Raw genomic sequence first — 22,787 nt, 5'->3', positions numbered from 1 at the left:
ATGGGCAGAGGGAGAGAAAAGGTTGAGAAACACTGTTTTAAAGGATATTTTCCTGAGGCCCAGAAAGATAGCATAGAATACAGGGGCACTTGCCTTGCATGGATTTTACCTACAGCATCTCCTACGGTCCCTCAGGAACCACCAGGAGTGATCCCTGGGCACAAAGCCAGAAGTAACTAAACCACTAACTCTCGAACACCAGGGATTGGCCCATAAACAAAAATCAAACCCCCCTGCACACCCCAACCTCCCTCTAATATGGGCATCAGCTCCCATAGAGACAGCTCCCAGTCCCTGAAGTAGGTAGCGAAGAGCCAGGATAGCCCCCTCCTGTAAGTGGGACCCCAGAGTTCTTCCTACCATAGGAAAGCAAGGGTCCTAGGAGGGTCCTAGATAGGGGAGGAGGTAAGGAGTGCACAGTGGACAATATACAAACTGGGGTGGGGGAGTCCCATAGGAATGCCCCTGCTAGTCCCATTGGAATGCCCCCTCCATGTAGGAGCAGAGACACTGTGCTCATCTCTCCATTTCTAAATAGTTGCTCCAAGTGGCCTCTCTTAGCTTTCTATTTCATCTTTATTTTCAAAGTGATCTTTGAATTTAAAAAAATTTTAGGGGCCGGAGAGATAGCATAGAGGTAGCGCGTTTGCCTTGAATGCAGAAGGACGAAGGTTCGAAGACCGGCATCCCGTATGGTCCCCCGAACCTGCCAGGAGCTATTTCTGAGTATAGAGCCAGGAGTAACCAACCCCTGAGCGCTGCCGGATGTGACTCAAAAACCAAAAAAAAAAAAAAAAAAAAGTTTTTTAAAAAGCTCTACTTTAGGATCGAGGATGATCTGGTAGCAAATCAAAAAAAAATTTTTTTTTTCTGGGCCACACCTGGCGGCACTCAGGGGTTACTTCTGGGAGGCTTGGGGGATGATATGGGATGCCGGAATCGAACCTGAATCTGTCCTGGGTTATCCGCATGCAGGGCAAATGCCCTACAGCTGTGCTATCTATCGCTCTGGTTCAGCAATTCAAATTTAACTGTTTTCCCTAAAAATGCAGGCAGCTACTCAGCCTCCAATCTCTAAAAACCCTCATTCCCAAAGACAATTTCTTTTTTTTTTTTTTTTTTTTTCGGTTTGGTTTTTGGGCCACACTCAGTGACGCTCAGGGGTTACTCCTGGCTAATCGCTCAGAAGTCGCTCCTGGCTTAGGGGACCATATGGGGCACTGGGGGATCGAAGGGGTCCATCCTAGGCTAGCGCTGGCTAGGCAGACACCTTACCTCTAGCGCCACCGTGCCGCCCCCCCCCCAAAGACAATTTCTGAAGATTCTACTAAGAACCTGGTAAAACAACAACAAACAACAGAAGCCTTATGCCTGTGTCTCGGTGCATGCCCTGTTCCCTGCCTGCTGTCCTGGCCTTCTCTCTCCTCCTCTTTCACACAGGCAGGCAGCACTGCACACTGGGCTCTCACCTCTGCCCATAGCTTCCAGCCCAGGCCTCAGGTTCTGTGCTTGAGCCAATCTTCTTTCGGTCTCTACCATAATGTCAAGAAATCAGGCTTGTATTGCCTCTAGTGCTCCCAGCACGGGCCCTCGTGCCTTTTCATTCAACACATACAAGTGTCTGTTCTGTGCCATTCGTAGGAGGCGTTGGCAAGACAAAGATGAATGAGCTGCAGGCTGGACCTTCATGGTGGCATGCTTAGGACAGTCACTGAGGAGTTCCAGGGCTGCCCTGGAACACTGCTGGAGTCTCCCTCAGAGCTCCTGCCCCAAACCTAGTGTCTAGCAAAGCAAAGGGCCTGGAACCTCCAGGTCAGGGCTGAGTTCAAATTCTGCCACCAACCGTGCATGCAAAGGACCTCAAGTTCTTCCAGCACTTCCTCCTTTCCCATCATAAAAGGGGTCCCAGTTGCCCTTACTTTACAAGACTGTTGGAGAATTCAGGGGAAAATAAAATCATGGAAATATTTCTCAACAACTGAGGCCCCATGCCCCTGAGCTATGCTGGGGTTCTCTCTGCCCTTTTGTCTCTGGCCTAGTAAATAAGATTCAGAACCCAGGGATGGACATGTTACTTAATCTGCTCTGTCCTCCAAAGGAAGGATACATATAAGTGAATTTTAGGGTAATTCAACATCGATTTTATTACTTTGGTTTTCTTGCCATGGCTGGAAGCAGCGTCTCTGGCCAATAGAGACTAAGGCCAGCTGTGAAAAACTTCTGGTTAGGTGCAGCATTTTTCCATCTTACCGTTCCAAGGCCCATCTAGTGCATCAAGTTAAGCGTGGCTTATCCCAGCCCCATGAAAACCAAGACAGCCTCGTCCTCCCCCAAGACCCTCACCTTGGGCAGGTCCAAGGCCCCGCGGATCCGCTGGGCCACCTTCTCTCCATCGGGGTGAATCTTGGCCACATGCTTCCACATCCTTTCCCAAGTGGCCTCGTCCACTGGCAGCCCACCCCGGTTGACAAAGAAGGGGACTCCTCCATCTCGAAGGTCCTCTTCCCCTTCTTCCTCAGGCTCATCGTCTCGGGGGGCCACGGTGGCACCCCCTTCGCTGCTTTCCAAACGCCGTGGCAGCCCAGAAGGGGCCGCAGCTGCGGGGGGGCCACCCCCGGCCACCTTCTTCCCTCCTGGCATCCTCAAAGCCTTTGAAGGGGGGAATGTTTGGGTGGGAGGGAGGCCTTGCCAGGAGGCCACAAAAAATATAGGTGCTTCACAGGAGGTCACCCACACATGGGCTGCAGAGACAACACATGGCCAAAACAGTTAAGAGGTGCCTTTAAGAAACCAGGGCGTGGCTCCTTTCAATAAAATACTACTCGATCAGAAAAAGAACAAGAAAATAAAAAGAAAATCAGTGCGTCTGTGGCAAGTGAAGGACAGAGCTGGGTGGTTGGTGATCAGGGTGGGCTTAAGAGATGTGTTTCAGTTAAGAGAAAGGGGGTGAAGTGAATGCACCCCAACTTGGCAGCCTTCACAAAGGCAAGCCCCCAGGTTTGACAGGCAGAACAAAGATGAGCAAAAAATAAAAAGAAAGAAGACAAGTCAGAGGGAGAAACTGAGGTCACAACGCTGGGATGATGAAGGGGACCTTCAGCCGCAGAAAGGGGCCAAGGCACGGGTACACAGGCAGGCAGCTTGGGGCTGCCCCAAAACTCCAGTTTGGGGGAGAACAACAACAAAAGGCTCGCGTGCTCGGGTGTCACCGGGGTATATTATTTTTTTTTGGGGGGGGGGGTCACTCCAGGCCTCTGCAGTTGCACGCCTGGACCTGGGCACCCCAGGGGTGCGTGCGGGTGGCCAGACGCACAGCTGGCGGGGCGCGGGGAGGGGACGCGCACCCCACTGGCACATTCCACGCCCGCGGCCAAGTCTCCGGAGGCACAAAGTGGGCTTTGTCTCGCTCGGGGCTGCTCCGGGTGGCTCGCTGGTCCCCGGGAGGCCGTGGTGGAGCCCCCCAAACCCCCACCCCAAAGTCCCAGGCGGGCGTTTCAGCGGGTGGAGGGCGGGCACCTGGCTCCGCGCTGTGCCAGCCCAGCCATCGCGGGGTGCGGATCCTGCAGCCCGGGCTCTGCAAGAGCGAGGGCTGCGGTAGTGGGGTGGTCCCCGCCCGGGACTGGCTGCTGCATGGGCGGCGGCGCGGCCGTGGACGGGCGAAGGATGCTCGGCGGCGGCAGCTGGCTCGCTCGGACTCCCGCGGGCCCGGGCACGGTGCAGGCAGCGGCGGCGGCGGCAGCGGCGGCGGCAGCACCGCAAGCACGGCCCGCGGGTCCGAGGATGCCGCTGGATGCGGGAGCTGCGCAGGGTGGCCGCCGGCGGACTCTCCAGCGCGCCCGCCCGCCAGCCCGCCGCCCACCGCTTCGACTACGGCCCGCCCCGCGCATGCGCCCCGTCCCCCCCTTTAAAGGGCCAGCGCATCCCCGCCCGGCCCTCGGCGTCCCCCAGATTCTCCCACCTTCACCCCACTTCTCCTAGTTGAGCCCCAAGGCCACCTGGGTTTCTTCCTGGGGAGACTCTCTCTCTCTCTGTCCGAAGTTTCTAAAGCAGAAGCATACAGGAGCTGGAAGATGCTGCTGGCCCTATCTACATGGGATCCAGGGAATTCAGATTTGGGATGGGTTGGGGGGTTTGGGTGGGGGGAAAAGCACCTTGGAGGTGCTCAGAAGTTTACTCCTGGCTCTGGACGCAGGAATGACTTCTGGTGGTTCTCAGGGATGCTGAGAATCGAACCCTGGTTGACTGCGTGCAAGGCAAGCAGACTACCCGTTGTACTTACTATCTATGTCTCCTGACCCAACATGTGTGTGTGTGTGTGGAGGGGGGGTACTTCACACAGACTGCCAGACTGCTTTCCTCCATGGACCTCAGTTTCCCCAACCTCAGCCCAGAGTACTCTAGGACTAGAATTAGGACTCTAGGAGTTTTGATTTCCCCATCCCCATCTGGCGTTGAAATCTAAACACATCCTTCTCTCCATCCATTCTGTGGCTTGAAATTGTGGGAGCTCAGAGTTCTCTCCACGCTTTTCCCTGCTCCAAACCTGGGTGGAGCATCAGAGACAAACCCATAGGAGCAGGAGGCTCTGGTGGCTGTGACTCAGGAGACCCAGGTGACAGTAATTCTTTTTTTTCCTTTTTTTTTGTTTTTGGGTCACACCCGCAATGTTCTGGGGTTACTCTAGGCTCTGCGCTCAGAAATCGTTCCTGGCAGTCTCAGGGGACCGGATGCCAGGATTCTATTTGGGGGGTCAGTTCTGTGTTGGCCTCGTACAAGGCAAAAGCCCTACTGCTGTGCTATCACTCCTGCCCCATTACAGCGACTTCTGAGCACAGAGCCGGGAGTAACCCCTGAGCGTCGCCAGGTGTGACCCAAAAACCAATAAAATAAAATAAAATAAAATAAAATAAAATAAATGAAGTGTTGGTTCTCTGAACGTCAAAGTCTGGTGACAAACCCCTCTCCCCCAAGTCCACTGCAAGCCCTTGCTTTGGTTTCTGCAAGATCAGAGCCCAAGAGTGATGAGTGATAGAAAAGGTCACAGGACTTAGGGAAGTTAGTTCAGTGAGGTCCCTCTCAAGCTCACTTAGCCAAGCATGTAAAAGTCAGAAAACAAGGGGCCTGAGCAACAGCACAGTGGTAGGGCATTTGCCTTGCATGCAGCTGACCCCAGAGGGACCCGGGTTTGATTCCTGACATCCCATATGATCCCCCAAGCCCGCCAAGAGTGATTTCTGAACTCGGAGCCAGCAGTAACCTTGAGCGCTACCAGTTGTGGCCCAAAAACAAACAAAAAGAGAGAGAGGAAGAGCACCCTATTGGTTGTTTAGGTGGGAAAGCCTAGACGGAGAATAATTCCCTGGGAATTCAACTCTTTTTCTCTTCAACTCCATACATTGTGAATATGGAAATTTAAAAAAAAGAAAAATGTCAAATGAGAATCTTTATTCATTTATTTAACAGACATTCTCTGTCCGCAATGAATTCTGCATTGTTGCAGGCCCCAGGATGCCTACATGAGGGGAGAAACTGCTCCGGTGGACACAGTAGAAGTCCCCAGGGAACCCTGAAAAATGTGACATCCACCTACCCCTTGTGTCGGCTTTGCTATGGGTCTGGCACACCTGGAGTTGGAGAACACTCCACAGTGTTTTGGGGGCTTGAGTCCCACTAAAATTTGGTCTGACATGAGACAGTGATTTCTTTATCTGATTACTGATAACAGGATTAGTGTACGTCTGAGAGCCAGTCTTCCCCTTGGTGGGGTTCTTTCTACCAGATCCAAGTTCTTCCTGAGTTGGACTCTGTCGGCCTCCAGGCAGAAGTCTTAGAGAAGACATCTCATCTTCTCTTGAACCAAAGGGGGCCCAAGGTGCTTTGAAAGAATTGCCAAAGGAATTTGGAGTGTTGACATTGCTTCTTCCTCAGACTATGTTTCTTGTATGGAGATGCACTGTGGAGCCTAGCTGACAAAATCCTTACTAACACTGCCACCGTTTTTGAGCGTGAGGTGGAGGTCAGGTACTAAAAGGACATCTTAATGACAACAGTGTCCAGATAAGCAAACAGATACCAAGAGTCCAAGGGATACAGCTGGCTCAATTTAGCAGAGACAGAATCCCCCCCCCCCCCCCCATCTCCTGCTGCCTGGCTTGTGCTATATTCTCTCTCCTTCCACCCTGTGACCACTTCCTGGATAGAGTGTGGGGCAGCTGATAGACTGTCGACATTCTTTGTGCATTCACAGCTGGCCCAGAACTGATCTACCCCACAATTGTAGCCTGTGTTCATGAAGGGTGTTGGAACTTTTACAGAGGGACCCCAAGAAATCCCCCTTCACTGTCCTTGGAGGAAAAAGGGATTGGAAGATAAGACAGGTGAAGGAATTGGGAGTTAAGTTAGTTTAGCTTAAGTTAAGAATCAATTCTTCTTAGCTCATGATTCCTAGATGCCTTTTATTCAGGGCTTTGGAGTTAACTACAAAAAGCAATGTTGTCTGGTAGACACTTCACTTATCAGCTAAGGCGCATGTGTTGTATGAGCATTGTCTAGTCTTGGCCTGGATACGTGGGAGCTGTCAGTGTTGCCATGTATCTTTGCAATCTGAGACCCTGACTGGTGCTTCCTGAGCAGCCCGGGCCCGCCGGAGGGACTGAGATGAGCAGGACTTTGTCTGTAATGGTAGTGGAGCTATCTGTCTCCTGCCACTCTCTAGGGACGCCCTCAGACAGTAATAAGAGACAGTGGCTTAGAGCGCAGCAGGGGCCAGAGCTGGAAGGGAGATGGACTTGTTTGTGTGACATTGAGCACATCTGGGTGAGAGCCAAGTCCCCAACCAGCCATTAAAAGAGATAGATTAGCAGGAAGAAGCTGGGACACCCTAAGGTTTCATTTTGTAGATGGGAAACTGAGGCTCAGAGAGGGGAGGGAGCTTGCTTTAATTAGATAGCCAGGGACTGGAGATAAAATATACAATGGGTAGAGCATTTACCTTGTACGCATGCAACCCTGGTTCAATCCCTGGCACTCCCTATGTTACCCCAAACCTTCCAAGAGTGATCCCTGAGGGCAGAGCCAAAAGTAAGATATGAGCACCATTGGTGTGACCCAAAAATAAAAAAACAAGACCCTCCTGACTGCAATATGGGATATGCAGACTCCAGGACCTTTAATACAGAAACATGATACCAACAACAGAGACTATGTGAGGAATGAAGGTGTATTGCCACTACAGACGATGACTTGAATTGGACAAACTAGTTTGCCTGGAGCCTAGAGTCAGTCCTGTGCCGGGAAACTTCAGGGGTAGGGTCTCCTTGTATTTAGACCATAATTTTTCTTTCCATGTCCCTTATATTTTGGTGGGCCTATGCAAACAAATGCCACTCTAACACCATTTTTTACTATTTTCCCTTGACTCCAATCCTTAAGAAAAACAACCCACTAAAACTTTTGAGGTTAACTTAAACTAGTAAGCATGTGCATGGAACTAGATAAATGTACTTTGCCCTCAATGTTTAAGGAGTTACATAAGTCTAATCTCTTTGGATTATATTGTGTGCTGCTAAGAAATAGTATGTAATACAACTGGGAATTTGAGGGACAAATTAATTGTATTGTACATGGGTTCAGTTTTGTTTTTCTTAATTTTCTTTGGTTGAAAGATCAAGGCTGGGATATCATCGTTGGGACTACCGAGAATTCTGCTTATGGGTGATTGGGCTTCCACTGTAACTTTACCATGTCCTCTTTCTTGTCATAATTAAAATTAATAAAAAAAAAAAGAGAAAAAAAAAAAAGAAATACAAAAAAAAAACAAAAAAAAACAAGACCCCCCACAATTACATGTTCATCCATGGCGGGACACTAATGGCACGTGGGGCACCCTGCAGACTCCACTGTGCCTTTCCCTGGGTCTGTTCTTTTTTTGTTTTGTTTTGTTTTGTTTTGGAGCCACAACCGGTGACGCTCAGGGGTTACTCCTGGCTATGCGCTCAGAAATCGATCCTGGCTTGGGGGACCATATGGGATACCAGGGGATAGAACCTCGGTTTGTCCTAGGCTAGCTCTGGCAAGGCAGATACCTTACTGCTTGCACCACTGCTCTGACCCCTCCCTGGGTCTGTTCTAGCAGACAATCTGCTGATTGTAGATAAGCCTTTGATGCTTGTCTGCAGACAAGTTGAACTCTGACCCACCCTGCGCTGGTTTCTGCGTGTCGGGGAGGTGTGGTCCAGCATATGGAAGTGCCAGCTCTGTCCAGCGGGCAGAACAGGGAGACAGGGCCTAGTGCATTACATTCACTCTTCCAGACTTGCATCCCTTCTCTTGCTAGGAAGTTGGCACATCCCAAACATTTTTGTTTGTTTGTTTTGGGCCCACACCCATCGGTGCTCAAAGATTATTTACGGCTCTGCACTCAGAAATCACTCTTGGCAGGGGGCCGGAGAGATAGCATGGAGGTAGGGAGTTTGCCTTGCATGCAAAATAATGGTGGTTCGAATCCTAGCATCCCATATGGTCCCCTGAGCCTGCCAGGAGCGATTTCTGATTTCTGAGTGTAGAACGCAGGAGTAACCCTTTAGTGCTGCCAGTTGTGACCAAAAAAAAAAAAAAAATCCCAAAACAAAACAAACAAAAAAATCACTCTTGGCAGGCATGGGGGACCATAGGGATGCTAGGATTTGAACCACCTTTTGTCCTGGATTGACTGCGTGCAAGGCAAATGCTTTCTCTCGAGCCCCACATTCTGAACTTTTGATCTCACAAAGCACCCATGACTCTGAAAGCATTCAAGTCCCCTTTTGGTCTTCCTGCTTATCCCAAAGGCCTAGAACCTGAGACAGAGAAGCAGTGACTGCATAGATGGTGGAGCCTCCCAAAGATGCATCACTCCCTATACATGTTGCTTGGTTCCTGGTCCACAAGGTGGGCGAGTTTCTTTCTTGAGCAGGGGTGACAAACAGGATTTTTACCCTCACTCAAAATGGCAAAATGCAACATGTGTTTAATATATTATTGTTAAAATTATATGCTTTTGTGTGAGTGTTTGTCTGTTTTGTCAGGTCACTGAGTGGTGTGTCTCTCTGACTCTCACAGTTTAAAATTTTGGCTCTTTGTGTCAAACTTGTTCGCCACCCCTGTTCTTGAGTCTCGGCTTCCAGGGATGATTTACTGACATGAAGTTTCTGAGCTTCTCCTCTGTGCATGGCAAAGCCTGAGGTGCTGCAGGCAAGGCAGAGATGCACCAGATGTTCTCACAGTCTTCTGGGAGGAATGTGGCAAGTCAAACCCCTGCAAGGTGCCCATGTTTCAGGCACTGGGTTACAAAGTGCTTGAGGTTGTTCCCTCACCATTGGGCAGGTCAGGATTTTCATTTTGGTGTCTCAGCTGAGCTGGTGCCCTCTCTGCCAAGCCAGGGGGGCACATACATAATGCATCTGGTAGAATCAGGTCTGTACCCCAACACAGGCTCAAACAATGGAAGCCGGAGGAGGAAGAGAAGCTTTGTTCAGGCAACTGTATTGGGCTAAAGGCACTGATCATATGTGGGTGACAATTTTTAGAGGGGGAGGCTACTCTGAACATGGAGGGAATTTAGCAGTCTGGAGCTGCTGCCCACCAAGTGCTGGGAGCCAGACCCAGACTCAGACATGACAGTCACCCCAAAAGGAAACTGTAAGTTTCAGGATAGAAATGATCTTTATCCTAGACCCTTGAGGATCTTATGGACAACACAGGGATTGTCACCATTAAAGAAAGAAGTCAGTTGTGTGGTTTTTTCCACCAGACAAAGAGTTTCCACTTAGAGTTTCCCACTTTAGTCTTTCCCTTGATCCTGCCTGAGTCAGCACAGGCAAGTGAGGAGCTCGAAGACTGAGATTCCCTGAGCCCCATAACCAGCTCTTCTGTCTCTTAGTTCTGACTTTGCCCTCCAGCTCCTACTCTTTCCAGGAGGCTTGTGGGGGACCCTATCTCCTCAACCACCATGAGCCAGCCCAGATCTTTCCCTCTAGAGAGGAATTCTTATCAACCCCCAATTCTTCTGGGGGCAGGGGAGAAGGGGAACCACTGTACTGGGGAAAATCATCCATCCATTCGTCTGTCAGTCTGTCCTTTATCCCTCACCCCTCCCTCCCTCCCTCACCTCTTTCTTTCTTTCTTTCTTTCTTTCTTTCTTTCTTTCTTTCTTTCTTTCTTTCTTTCTTTCTTTCTTTCTTTCTTTCTTTCTTTCTTTCTTTCTTTCTTTCTTTCTTTCTTTCTTTCTTTCTTTCTTTCTTTCTTTCTTTCTTTCTTCCTTTCTTCCTTCCTTCCTTCCTTCCTTCCTTCCTTCCTTCCTTCCTTCCTTCCTTCCTTCCTTCCTTCCTTCCTTCCTTCCTTCCTTCCTTCCTTCCTTCCTTCCTTCCTTCCTTCCTTCCTTCCTTCCTTCCTTCCTTCCTTCCTTCCTTCCTTCTCTTTAAGTAGTTACAATAGTGTTAAACTTTATGGTATGGACTTTTCTAGGTAATGGAGGGAGGCAGACTCTAAAGCACAGTGCAAACTAACCTCTCGTGTTTTTTTTTGTTTGTTTGTTTTTGTTTTGTTTTGTTTTTTGGGTCACACCCAGCAGTGCTCAGGGGTTACTCCTGGCTCTATGCTCAGAAATCACTCCTGGCAGGCTCAAGGGACTATATGGGATGCAGGGGTTCAAACCACTGACCTTCTGCATGCAAGGCAAATGCCTTACTTCCATTCTATCTCTCCAGCCCCAAACTAGCCTCTCTTCTTCACTCCATGCCTCTCATAGTGCCCTTCTATTCAGGTTATGTCCTAACCGTTGGGTCCCTGGGAGGAGTCACAGCAGAAAAGCAATAGACAGCCGTGGCTGGATCGTGTTGGGGGAGCTAGAAGAAGTTGGGGATGGACAACGTATTGGTGGCTCCTCCCCCAGTGAGGAATGATGAACTTGCCTATCAATGAAGGCCTCCTATGAGCAGGGCAGCCTACCCAGCTGCAAGCCAATGGGGAGGGGCACATGTGCTTCAGCTCAGCGCACAATGGACAGCTGTTTTGCCTCTGCCAGCCATGAAACAACACTCCATTACTGCAGAAGGCAGAGACTAAATAAATGCTATTTGGGGCTGACTTCTGAGCTGGCCTTTTCTCTGTTCTCCCTTCTTATTGGGACCAGGGCACCTGGTACCTTCCTTCAAAGCCTGGGGGCAGGGTGAGAGCTCAAAGACATGTAGCAACAGGTGCAGACAGGCCCTCGAGGAACACCAAGGAATGGATACACTTCTTGTGGGCATTCCCTGGATCCTATTCCCCTCATCACTCCATTCTACAGGGAGAGATTACAAGTGAGTGGGACACGGAGATGGCCCTGGAGTGGAGAGGAAGGCTGGATTGTTCTCACGGTCCTTATGGTTTTGACAGCTTCCTGATTTCTTCATGAATTAAGAAGCTGAATAGGTAAAACCTTTAACTCTGATTCATATTATATAGGAACGAGAACTATTGTTTTACTTTTTAGAATAACAACAACAACTGGAGATATAGTACAGCAGGTAAGGCACTTGCCTTGCATATGCTAGTGTGGGTCCGATTCCTAGTATCCCATAGTGACCTTCAAACCCCATCAGGAGTGATCCCTGGGGACAGAGCCAGGAGCAAGCCCTAAGCATTTCTGGATGTGTCACCAAAACCAAACTAAAAAAAAAAAAGCATAGTAATTTCTTACAATAAAACTGACTCAGCAGCCAGCCAGATGTCCAGGTTTCTCTAATTTGGATGTGTATCAGCTGAACCAGCAAGTTTCTTTGTTCATATGACACCAGGGATAAAACCCAGGACTCCTGCATACACAGCATTTTGGTCCATCCTATGGGATGTTTCTTACTGTGCCAAGGCTGGGCCCTGCGGCCAGACTCTCCAGTCTGGGTGATATTTGAGAACTTGTGTGTCTAGTAAGGGCCTGGGAATTCAGTGGCTGGTGGAAACTTTATTGTGAGAATCACTATAAAATCACAGCTCTCACACACATACCACATGCATCTGAGTTAAATATTTTATTAACTTAACTTCCTTTTTTTTTTTTTTTTTTTTTTTTTTTGTATTTTGGGTCATACCCGGCAGCGCTCAGGGGTTACTCTATGCTCAGAAATCACTTCAGCAGGCTCAGGGGACCATATGGGATGCCGGGATTTGAACCACCATTCTTCTGATTGCAAGGCAAACGCCTTACCTCCATGCTATCTCTCCGGCCCAAACTTAACTTCTTAATGAGGAAACCAAAAGTTGTCAAAAAACAGTTAAAGGGAGAATTTGAGCAAAGGTATTAATCAAAAAGGTTAAAGTAAATTTGCCAAGGAGTATAAAACTGACAATCCTTTATAAATAGTTGCACTGACATGGGGTTCCTTTTTAATTTCTATTGATTTTGGGGGGATTATTCTGGCTCTGTGCTCAGAAATTACTCCTGGCAGGCTCTGGAACCATATGGGATGCCGATATTGAACCTAGATGGGCTGAATGCAAGGCAAACACCCCGCCTGCTCTGCTACAGCCCCAGTCTTATGTGGGGGTGGGGACATCACATCTAAAAATAAACAACCCAGAGTTCCATTCTAGACAAAATTTATTTGCGTTCATATGGCCAAGAGAAAAAAAATGCCTTCCTATCTATATCTTTTTAAAGGCTCTTTACAGAGTATCAGATATTTTAGTCAACAGAATGAGAACCTAAAATATGAGTGCCACTATAGCCCTGAGCACTGGTTCATTTGCAGGGATGGTAAACACACAGATTGCTGGATTGCACTTGGAGTTTCTGCCAGGATGAAGGGAGAAATTTGTTACTCTGGTTCTTATAAAAAAAAAATTGAGGAGCCGCAGTGGTGGCACAGGCAGTAGGGCATTTGCCTTGCACACACTAACCTAGGACGGACTGCGGTTCTATCTCAAAGTGTCCCATATGGTTCCCTAAGCCAGGAGTGATTTCTGAGCACATAGCCAGGAGTAACCCCTGAGCATCACTGGGTGTGGCCCAAAAAACAAAAAAAAAATTTTTTTTTTTTGGTTTTAAGTTTTGGGTCAAACCTAATGATACTCAGGACTTACTGCTGGCTCTGATCTCAGGATCCTTCCTGGAGAGTTTGAAGAACTGTATGGGGATCTAGAGATCAAATTTGGTTGGCTGTGTACGATTCTACCTACAAAAAAAAAAATTGGGGTAAGAGCGATAGCACAGCTGACCCAGGATGAACCTGGGCTCAATCCTCAGCATCCCAGATGGCCCCCCGAGCCTTCCAGGAGCAATTTCTGAGTGCAGAGCCAGGAGTAGCCCTTGAGTGCTGCCGGGTGTGGTCCCCAAACCAAAAACCAACCAACCAACCGAACAAAAAACCTACCTGCTATCTCTTTAAACTATCTTTTTAGTCTGGTGATCTAATTTCTTATATAGATTTTCAGGCACTGGTGATGTAGCTCAAGTGGCAGAGCATGTGCTTAGCATATGTGAGGCCCTGGGTTTGACTCGTGGTATCATATGGCTCTCTGATCACTGCCAGGTGTGACTCAAAGGGTGGGGGGAAGCTCTAAAGTTAATCATCTATTTTGGGCCCCACACTTGTGCTCACTTTCAGAAGTGCTGATGCCACTAAAGTTTGGATCAAACCTTGTTCTTTCCCTGCTTCTCACTGTGCCTCCTTTAACATTTTTCTGCTAGCATAGTCATTTGCTCCGTCAGAGCTCTCAGTTCCAGCCTTCAGAATTGTCTACTCATTATTTCCTCTCCCATGCTTCATCATCTCTTCCAGCCCCTTTAACAGTCTAGACTCTTTCCTTATCTTTCCAGTAGTTGCTTCCAAGCAGAACTGGAGCACACCCACATCTCTTACCAAGTCTCCTCTCCCTGAGGTGTGTTGAGACTAGTTGTGACGGGGCCTATTTTAGAAGTGAGGAAATAGCTTTTACTTTTCCACACCATATTCTACATTCCCGGCTCTTTCCAGGAGGAAAATAGTTCTAGTAAGTTCCAGCATTGCAGAGCACATTCATGATCTTTCTCCTGGGGTTCTCATCCCAATCCACGGAAGCTGCCAGCAGGTGTTCACGCCCACCTAGGTTTCCTGACTGCTAAAGCAGAGAGCAGGAAGGAGAGTGGACTTGCCCAAGGTCATGCAACCAGTGCACAAAGAACCCATTTGTTTCCACGTTCAAGGTCAGGGTCCTTTCTCTCACTGCTCTGGAATCCTAGGTGATAAGATATCCAGTGACTCTACAAGTAGTTGAGGATATATTGTTTCCCCAAACCTCATTAGGTGTTGTGCATGTAACAGGGAGCAAGATAAAAAGACTAGAGATGTGGTTAGGCTTTCCCACATTCCCATTGCCCAACTTAGAGACCCTGGACAACATTTTAAAATTTTTATTTATTTATTTATTTATTTTGGGTTTTGGACCAAACCTGACTGTGCTTTGGGGCTTACTCCTGGCTCTGCACTCAAGAATCACTAATAGCAGTGATTGGGGGACCCTATGAGATACCAAGGATCTGTCTGGGTCATGTGCCAGACAAACTCCCTCCCTGCTTTACTATCACACAGGGCCTGAAAGACACTTCTGGGCATGCTTAGTAACTCCTATTTCCTCTGCCTGAGGTGACCAGATGTGAGCAATCTCAACTATTGAGGGCTGGGAGAGCATATCCTGGGCTCTCAGGTGGATGCTTTTGAGGCATATTCCATATAGTCTATGAGAGGGGTCCCAGAATGACTCCTATGCTAGTCATAGGGGTCCTGGTCTCACTAATAAACAACTTGAGCTCTCATCTCCACATTAGTCACCTAGGATCATTTGTAGCCACCTGGTGCCACTTCATCTTCTCTATAGCCATCTGGCTACCTAAACCTCCCGAAATTACCTCCTCAATAAACTATGACTCCAAGATATTTTAGTTTGTGTGGCACTAATGTGAATGGGATTGTTTTCTTAATGTCCATTTCTTCCCTATCATTATTAGTGTATAAAAAGACCATTTATTTTTGTGTGTTAATTTTGTAGCCTGCCACTTTGCTATATGAATCTATTATTTCTAGAAGCTTTTTGGTAGAGTCTTTAGGGTTTTCTAAGTAGAGTATCATGTCATCTGCAAACAGTGAGAGCTTGACTTCTTCCTTTCCTATCTGGATTCCCTTGATATCTTTTTCTTGCCTAATCACTATAGCAAGTACTTCCAGTACTATGTTGAATAGGAGTGGTGAGAGAGGACAGCCTTGTCTTGTACCAGAATTTAAAGGGAAGGCTTTTAGTTTTTCTCCATTGAGGATAATATTTGCCACTGGCTTGTGGTAGATGGCCTTAACTATATTGAGAAAGTTCCTTTTATTCCTATCTTGCTGAGTTTTCATCAAGAATGGGTGTTGAACCTTATCAAATGCTTTTTCTGCATCTATTGATATGACCATGTGATTTTTATTTTTCTTGTTGTTTATGTTGTGTATTATGTTGATAGATTTATGGATATTAAACCATTCTTGCATTCCTGGGATGAAACCTACTTGATCAAAGTGAATGATCTTCTTGATGAGGCACTGGATCCTGTTCACCAGGATTTTGTTGAGGATCTTTGCATCTGTGTTCATCAGGGATATTGGTCTGTAATTTTCTTTTTTGGCAGCATCTCTATCTGGTTTTGGTATTTAGGTGATGTTGGCTTCATAAAAGCTATTTGGAAGTGTTCCTGTTTTTTCGATTTCATAAAAGATCCTGGCCAGGATTGGTAGTAGTTCCTCTTGAAAGGTTTGAAAGAATTCATTCGTGAATCCATCAGGGCCTGGGCTTTTGTTTTTGGGCAAATATTTGATTACGGTTTTAATTTCCTCAATAGTGATGGGGGTGTTTAGATGTACCACATCTTCTTTATTCAACCATGGAAGGTTATATCTGGAGTCAAACTGACTAAAGATGTGAAGGATCTATACAAAGAAAACTATAAAACACTGCTCCAAGAAATAAGAGAGGACACATGGAAATGGAAACACATACCCTGCTCATGGATTGGCAGGATCAACATCATTAAAATGGCAATACTTCCAAAAGCATTGTACAGATTTAACACGATTCCTCTAAAGATACCCATGACATTCTTCAAATAAGTGAATCAAACACTTCTGAAATTCATTTGGAACAATAAACAACCTTGAATAGCTAAAGCACTTCTTGGGAAAAGGAATATGGGAGGCATTACTTTCCCCAATTTTAAGCTGTATGACAAAGCAATAGTTATAAAAACAGCATGGTATTGGAATAAAGAGAGACCCTCAGATCAGTGAAATAGGCTTGAGTACTCAGAGAATGTTCCTCAGACATATAACTACCTAGTTTTTGATAAAAGAGCAAGAAATCCTAAATGGAGCAAGGAAAGCCTATTCAACAAGTGGTGTTGGCACAACTGGTTAGCCACTTGCAAAAAAGCGAACTCAGACCCTCAGTTAACACCATGTACAAAGGTAAAATCCAAATGGATTAAAGACCTTGATATCAGATTTGAAACTATAAGGTATATAGAACAACATGTAGGTGAAACACTCCAGGACATTGAGACTAAAGGCATCTTTAAGGAGGAGACAGCACTCTCCAAACAAGTGTAAGCAGAGATAAACAGGTGGGACTATATTAAGCTGAGAAGCTTCTGCATCTCAAAGGAGATAGTGCCCAGAATACAAAGGCCACCACTGAGTGGGAGAAATTATTCACCCAATACTCATCAGATAAAGGACTAATAGCCAAAATTTACAAGGTACTGACAGAACTATACAAGAAAAAAAAATCTAACCCCATCAAAAAATGGGGAGAAGAAATGAACAGACACTTTGAAAAAGAAGAAAGCAAATGGCCAAAGGCACATGAAAAGATGCTCAACATCACTAATCGTCAGGGAGATGCAAATCAAAACTACTATGAGGTACCACCTCATGCCACTGAGATTGGCACACATCACAAAAAAGGAAAACAAGCAGTGCTGGCGGGGATGTGGAGAGAAAGGAACTTTTTCACTGCTGGTGGGAATGCCATCTAGTACAGCCTTTATGGAAAGCGATATGGAGATTCCTTCACACACTGGAAATTGAGCTTCCATACGATCCAGCTATACCACTCCTAGAAATATACCCGAGGAACACAAAAATATGATACAAAAATACCTTCCTTATACCTATATTTACTGCAGCACTATTTACAATAGCCAGACTCTGGAAACAACCAAGATGCCCTTCAACAGAAGAAACTGTGGTACATATACACAATGGAATACTATGCAGCCATCAGTAAAGATGAAGTCATGAAATTTTCCTATACATGGATGTACATGGAATCTATTATGCTGAGTGAAGTAAGTCAGAGGGAGAGAAAGACGCAGAATGGTTTAACTCATCTATGGGTTTTAAGAAAAATGAAAGACATTTTTAACAGTATCTCAGAGACAAGAGAGATGAGGGCTGATAGGTACAGCTCATGACATGAAGCTCATCACATAGAGTGATGAGTGCAGTTGGAGAGATGACTACACTGAAAACTATCATAACAATGTGAATGAATGAGGGAAGTAGAAAGCCTGTCTCTAGTACAGGTGTGGAGGGGTGCGGAGGAGGGACATCTGGGAAATTGGTGGTGGGAATGTTGCACTGGTGAAGGGGGGTGTTCTTTACATGACTGTAATCATACAACTATAATCATATTTGTTGTAATCATGGTGTTTAAATAAAGATAATTATAAAAAATAAACTATGACTCTGCTTGTGGGGAAAAAATTCAACAAAGACTCCAAACTTCTGGAATCAAAGTTTGTAATCCACAATGGATAATTCTCGGCCTCCCTTAGGCAAAGTCACCTTTCTTCAACTACGTTCTTACAAAAGAGAACTTTTGACATGCAGACCATTTGCTTAAAATGCTAATGGATCCATGGCAGTGCTCAATAAATAGTTGTCTATTCAATGGCTAGTGATATGGCTCCATGGAGGGGAATGTGAGATACTAAAAGTGAATGATGTAGGGCTGAGCAGCAATGGGGGTTTTCTTTTATTTTGTGTTTCATAAGTAATCTGGAGATTCTACAGACTTTATTCTTGGCCAAGGAGGTGAGGAAATCCTCCGGTGGCAGGCAGGAGTTGGAGGAGAGGAGAGAGCACCCTTTCCCAGGGACTATTCTTTTGTTTGTTTTGGTGTCACATCCAGCAATGCTTGGGGCTTATTCCTGGCTCTGTATTTAGGGATCACATGGGATGTCCAGGGATGAAAATCAGGGTGGCCATGTACCAGGCCCTACCTGCTGCACTATTTATTTCTTTGGTCCTAAGGTGCCATAAGCCAACTGAATCGGGCAGCACTGAGAGGGGCTTTAGGGTTATTTGGAAGGAGGATGGGAGCTTAGGAATCGGCAGAGAGTGGGTACTCAGAGACCAGACATACTCGAGAGTGGTTGGAATCAAGGCCATCTATTCAAGATTTTCATCCATATTTAAGCAGAAAAATTATCAATAGCAGGCACTTATGGTATGTTAGGCATTACATAAATTATAGCCGCAGGGTTCAACACTGTGAATTAACATTGGTACATAACCACCACCCATACATTCTGAACATTTCTGAACATTTCAGTATTTTCCATAAATTCTTTGTTCTATAGCCATTAGTTTCACTACCCCAAGCAGAAACCATAGACATCACTCTTTTCCTGTTAATCATATCTTCACTAGAGCCCCATTCAGATTAACTATTCATCAACAGAATCATCTATTAAAATTTAACTAAGCGTTGCTACCAAAGGACCCAAAAGACCAAAACATTCTTGTGGTGTTAAATCCATTGATTAGTGACTATTATGTAAATACTTTCAACATGGGATAGGCAGAGTGTGATTCAGTGGTTTTTAACTATAGGAACTAGGACAGTAAATTTTCCATGGAAAATATCTTAAAAAAAAAAAAACAAATGTCCTTGTACTGTACATGTTACTAAGTGAGCAATTAAATAATATTATTGTAAATTTTTCAATCTTGGGAAAAACAGCGTAGGGTATGTAAGATGTGTTTTAGCAATAGTTGTCTAACTGGAAGGGCATAGCACACAGTTTGTTTTTTTTTATCCATACTACTCAGCATTATTTAATCTCCTTAGACATTAATTTTATTTCCAGTAAGCTCATTGTTGCTATCCTGCCCAGTGCTAACCTAGGGCATAACTGGCCTTTCCTCAATAGTGTGTTCCAGGACCACACCCCTTTTTTTCAGGGGTGGGGGAGATTAGGCCTGCACTTTAGCAATCTTGTTAGTATTCAGCCATCATGGGCTAGCACCAAGGGACTATTCTTAGGAGGAGGCCAATCCAACCCGTGTTTGCAGTTGAGAAATCTTGTGAAGATGAGAGGGAAGAAGGGACACTGGAGGAGGATCTTGGTTCCCAGGGAGAGCTTGTCCAGGCTCATCTTCAGCAACCCTTTAGTAGCTCAAGAATTGAACTCATGTTTAACATCACTTGATGTTGGCAGGAACATAAATTGCTGCAACTTCTATGAAAAACAGGATGAAGATTCTTTTTGTTTGTTTTTTTGGGTCACACCGGTGATGCTCAGGGGTTACTCCTGGATATGCACTCAGAAATTGCTCCTGGCTTGGGGGAACCTTATGGGATGCTGAGGATCGAACCCAGGGTCAGCTGGGTCAGCTGCATGCAAAGCAAATGCCCTACTGCTATGCTATCGCTCCAGCCCCAGGATGGAGATTCTTTGGAAGAAAACTATAATGAAAATACAATATGATTCAGTGATAACATTCTTTTTTTGGTGTGGGGGGGTCACAACCAGCTGTGCTCAGGGGTTACTCCTGACTCTAAACTCAGAAATCGCTCCTGGTAGGCTCGGGGGACCATATGGGATGCTGGGATTTGAACCACTGTCCTTCTGCATGTGAGGCAAATGCCTTACCTCCATGCTATTTCTCTGGCCCCCACTGATAGCATTCTTAAGGCTTTTATCTAAAGTATATGAAAACACTCATTTGAAAAGATTCGCTCCCCTGTGTTCATAGCATTAGTCACAATAAGCAAATGGAGTCAACCTAGATGCCCATTTACAAAAGCCTGGATAAAGTAATTGTGACGTACACACATGCGCGCATATGCACAATAGAATACTTACTCTGAATTGAAAAAAATGAAATAGTGCCATTTGGGACAAAAAGGAGGGATTTTGAGGGGATTATGCTAAGTTAATTCAACAAAGAAGTGAGAGATACTTACCAGATGGCTCATTCATATGTGAAAAATGAATAATTAAAGCAAAAAATAAATCCCTCTGGTAAACAACAGCAACAACAAAAGCTTCTAGACTTGGCCAAAACTATAAAACTATGGCAGTTACCAGAGGTCAGAGAGGGATGAGTGGGAAGCATGAAGGGTTTTTTTTGGTGGTTGAATAGCAATGGAATTTTGGTGGTAGATGAAGACATGGAAAGCCATACCATGAAATTTCATAACAGGGTAAATACATCAATGGAAGTAAAAAAGAGTTGGTGGTTGGAGTTTTGTTGAAGAACGTGCCTTTGGAGGTTTCTCCCCCTGAGGCCATCTGGTGGCTGTTGAATAAAGTTTAGATGCGAGTTGAAAAACTCAATTTTTTATCCGTGGAGTTTATTCCAGGCCAAGTCCTTTTCTTCTTGGCCTCTCATGTCACATTTTGACTGTTATGGTTGTACAGTCTCTGCATTCTGGTTAATTAAGAGAAACTGGAAAGATGCCTTACGGGACTCAGACTGGCTTCAAAATCCACGTGTTGAGTGCTGATGAAAAAACTAGCTCAAATTTGTATCAAGTTTTCCACTTTGTAGAATACTTTCCCCAGATTGTTTTCCCACTTAGTTAATATGTTTAATATTTTATCATTTGTTACACCACATAGGCAATATAGTCGCATTAAGTATTCTGAAGAACATCACTTTTTTGTTTTGTTTTTGTTTTTGTTTTTGGGCCACACCTGGTAACGCTCAGGGGTTACTCCTGGCTATGCACTCAGAAGTTGCTCCTGGTTTGGGGGACCATATGGGACACCGGGGGATCGAACCGCGGTCCGTCCAAGGCTAGCGCAAGCAAGGCAGGCACCTTACCTTTAGCGCCACCGCCCGGCCCCTGAAGAACATCACTTAATTAGGAATACATCAAACAAAACACATACAAGACCTCTTCATTGAAAAGAGCATTTAAAGAAATTAAAAAAACCAATAAATGCAGGCCTGCAGAGTAAGTATATAGCAGGTTGATTTGATTTCTGGAATCCCAAGCACACCAGGAGTAATTACTGAGCACAAAGTCTGAGCACTGTTGAGTGTTGTCCCTGTTCCACCAAAATCACCCCTCAATAAAAGCATAGTATGCCATATTTGTAGATAGGTAGACTGGAGAGATACAGGTTCTCTTCAAATGAATCTTTAGATTTAGTGCAATCCTAGTACAAGTCCTAGCAGATTTTAGTTGCTGAAAATGGACAAATTGATTCCACAATTTGTATAGAAATTCGAACAGACAAGGAAAGTAGAGATGAATGGGGATTAAAAAAGGAACTGGAGGTGTCCCCAAAGAAGCATAATAATCTCTGGGATTATGCGACACTCAGTCTAGGAGGTTAATACAGCATCTAAACAGCATTGTACTTGTACACCTGGATTCAATCCTCAGCATCCCATATGGTTCTCTGAGCACCTCCAGCCAGAATTTCTGACTACAGAGCCAGGACTGCTGGGTTTGGCCTTCCTGAAAACTAAAATGTGTGGTCCTACAATGGTTACTTTTTTTTTTCTTTTTCTTTTTTTGTATATATTTACTTAAGCAGCTTGATTACAAATATGATTGTAGTTGGGTTTCAGTCATGCAAAGAACACCCCCCTTCACCAGTGTAACATTCCCACCACCAATGTCCCAGATCTCCCTCCTCCTCACCCCACCCCACCTGTACTTCAGATAGGCTTCTACTTCCCTTGTTCATTCACATTGCTATGATAGTTCTCAATGTAGTTATTTTTCCAACAACACTCATCACTCTTTGTGATGAGCTTCATGTAGTGAGCTGGACCTTCCAGCCCTCCTCTCTTTTGTCTCTGAGAATTACTGCAAAAAAATGTCTTTTATTTTTCTTAAAACCCATAGATGAATGGTTACTTTTTTGTTTGTTTGTTTGTTTTGGGTCACACCTGGCAGTGCTCAGGGATTACTCCTGGCTCTATGCTCAGAAATCGCTCCTGGCAGGCTCAGGGGACCATATGGAATGCCGGGATTCGAATCACTGTCCTTCTGCCTGCAAGGCAAACACTCTACCTTCAAGCTATCTCTCCAGCCCCTACAATGGTTATTTTTATTCACAACTACATTTGACTGACCTGACTGAGTGAGCCACCTTAGAGCTGGACAGTGATAGTGTTAGTTCACTCATGGTCACCTACCACTTTGCTGCTTCTGTTCACATAAGCATTGCCCACATACTATCAGTCCAGGCAGTGGACTCACTTGACTCCACTGCACAGAAACACATGTGCACTCTGTGTGTGTGTGTGTGTGTGTGTGTGTGTGTGTGTGTGTGTGTGTGTGTGTGTGCTGAAGGCCCTATGAACAATAGGTGTCTAGACCTTTCACTCTTCATCTCATCTTTCTAATCCCAAATGCCAGAACTGTTCATTGTTGCTTAAAGTTGTTGCTCAACTTTATTCATTCAGCGTACGAATGTTTATTGAAAGCCTCCTGGTCCCTGTCCTTAGAGGATT

At 45.7% G+C, this 22,787-nt stretch overlaps 2 protein-coding genes across 3 annotated transcripts in view; one reads left to right on the top strand and one right to left on the bottom strand.

Moving 5' to 3' along the window:
• Window positions 1-22,787, top strand: part of LOC126004088 (peroxiredoxin-1) — a 1,184,503-nt gene that overhangs the window by 128,919 nt on the left and 1,032,797 nt on the right. The window lies entirely within an intron of this gene.
• The window catches only part of VASH1 (vasohibin 1), a 967,981-nt gene that overhangs the window by 13,117 nt on the left and 932,077 nt on the right, over window positions 1-22,787 (bottom strand). The window contains exon 2 of one of the 2 annotated variants that reach the window (XM_049770451.1): window positions 2,344-2,768. In XM_049770451.1, the coding sequence (XP_049626408.1) occupies window positions 2,344-2,640 (297 nt within the window). In that variant the 5' untranslated portion in view covers window positions 2,641-2,768. Of the gene's footprint in view, window positions 1-2,343; window positions 2,876-22,787 lie in introns of those variants that run through there. The other variant, XM_049770450.1, reaches the window with a different exon arrangement.

Source organism: Suncus etruscus, chromosome 3 (genome assembly GCF_024139225.1).
Source record: "Suncus etruscus isolate mSunEtr1 chromosome 3, mSunEtr1.pri.cur, whole genome shotgun sequence".
NCBI classification, from domain to species: Eukaryota; Metazoa; Chordata; class Mammalia; order Eulipotyphla; family Soricidae; genus Suncus; species Suncus etruscus.
This window is presented reverse-complemented; position numbering and strand designations above follow the sequence as displayed.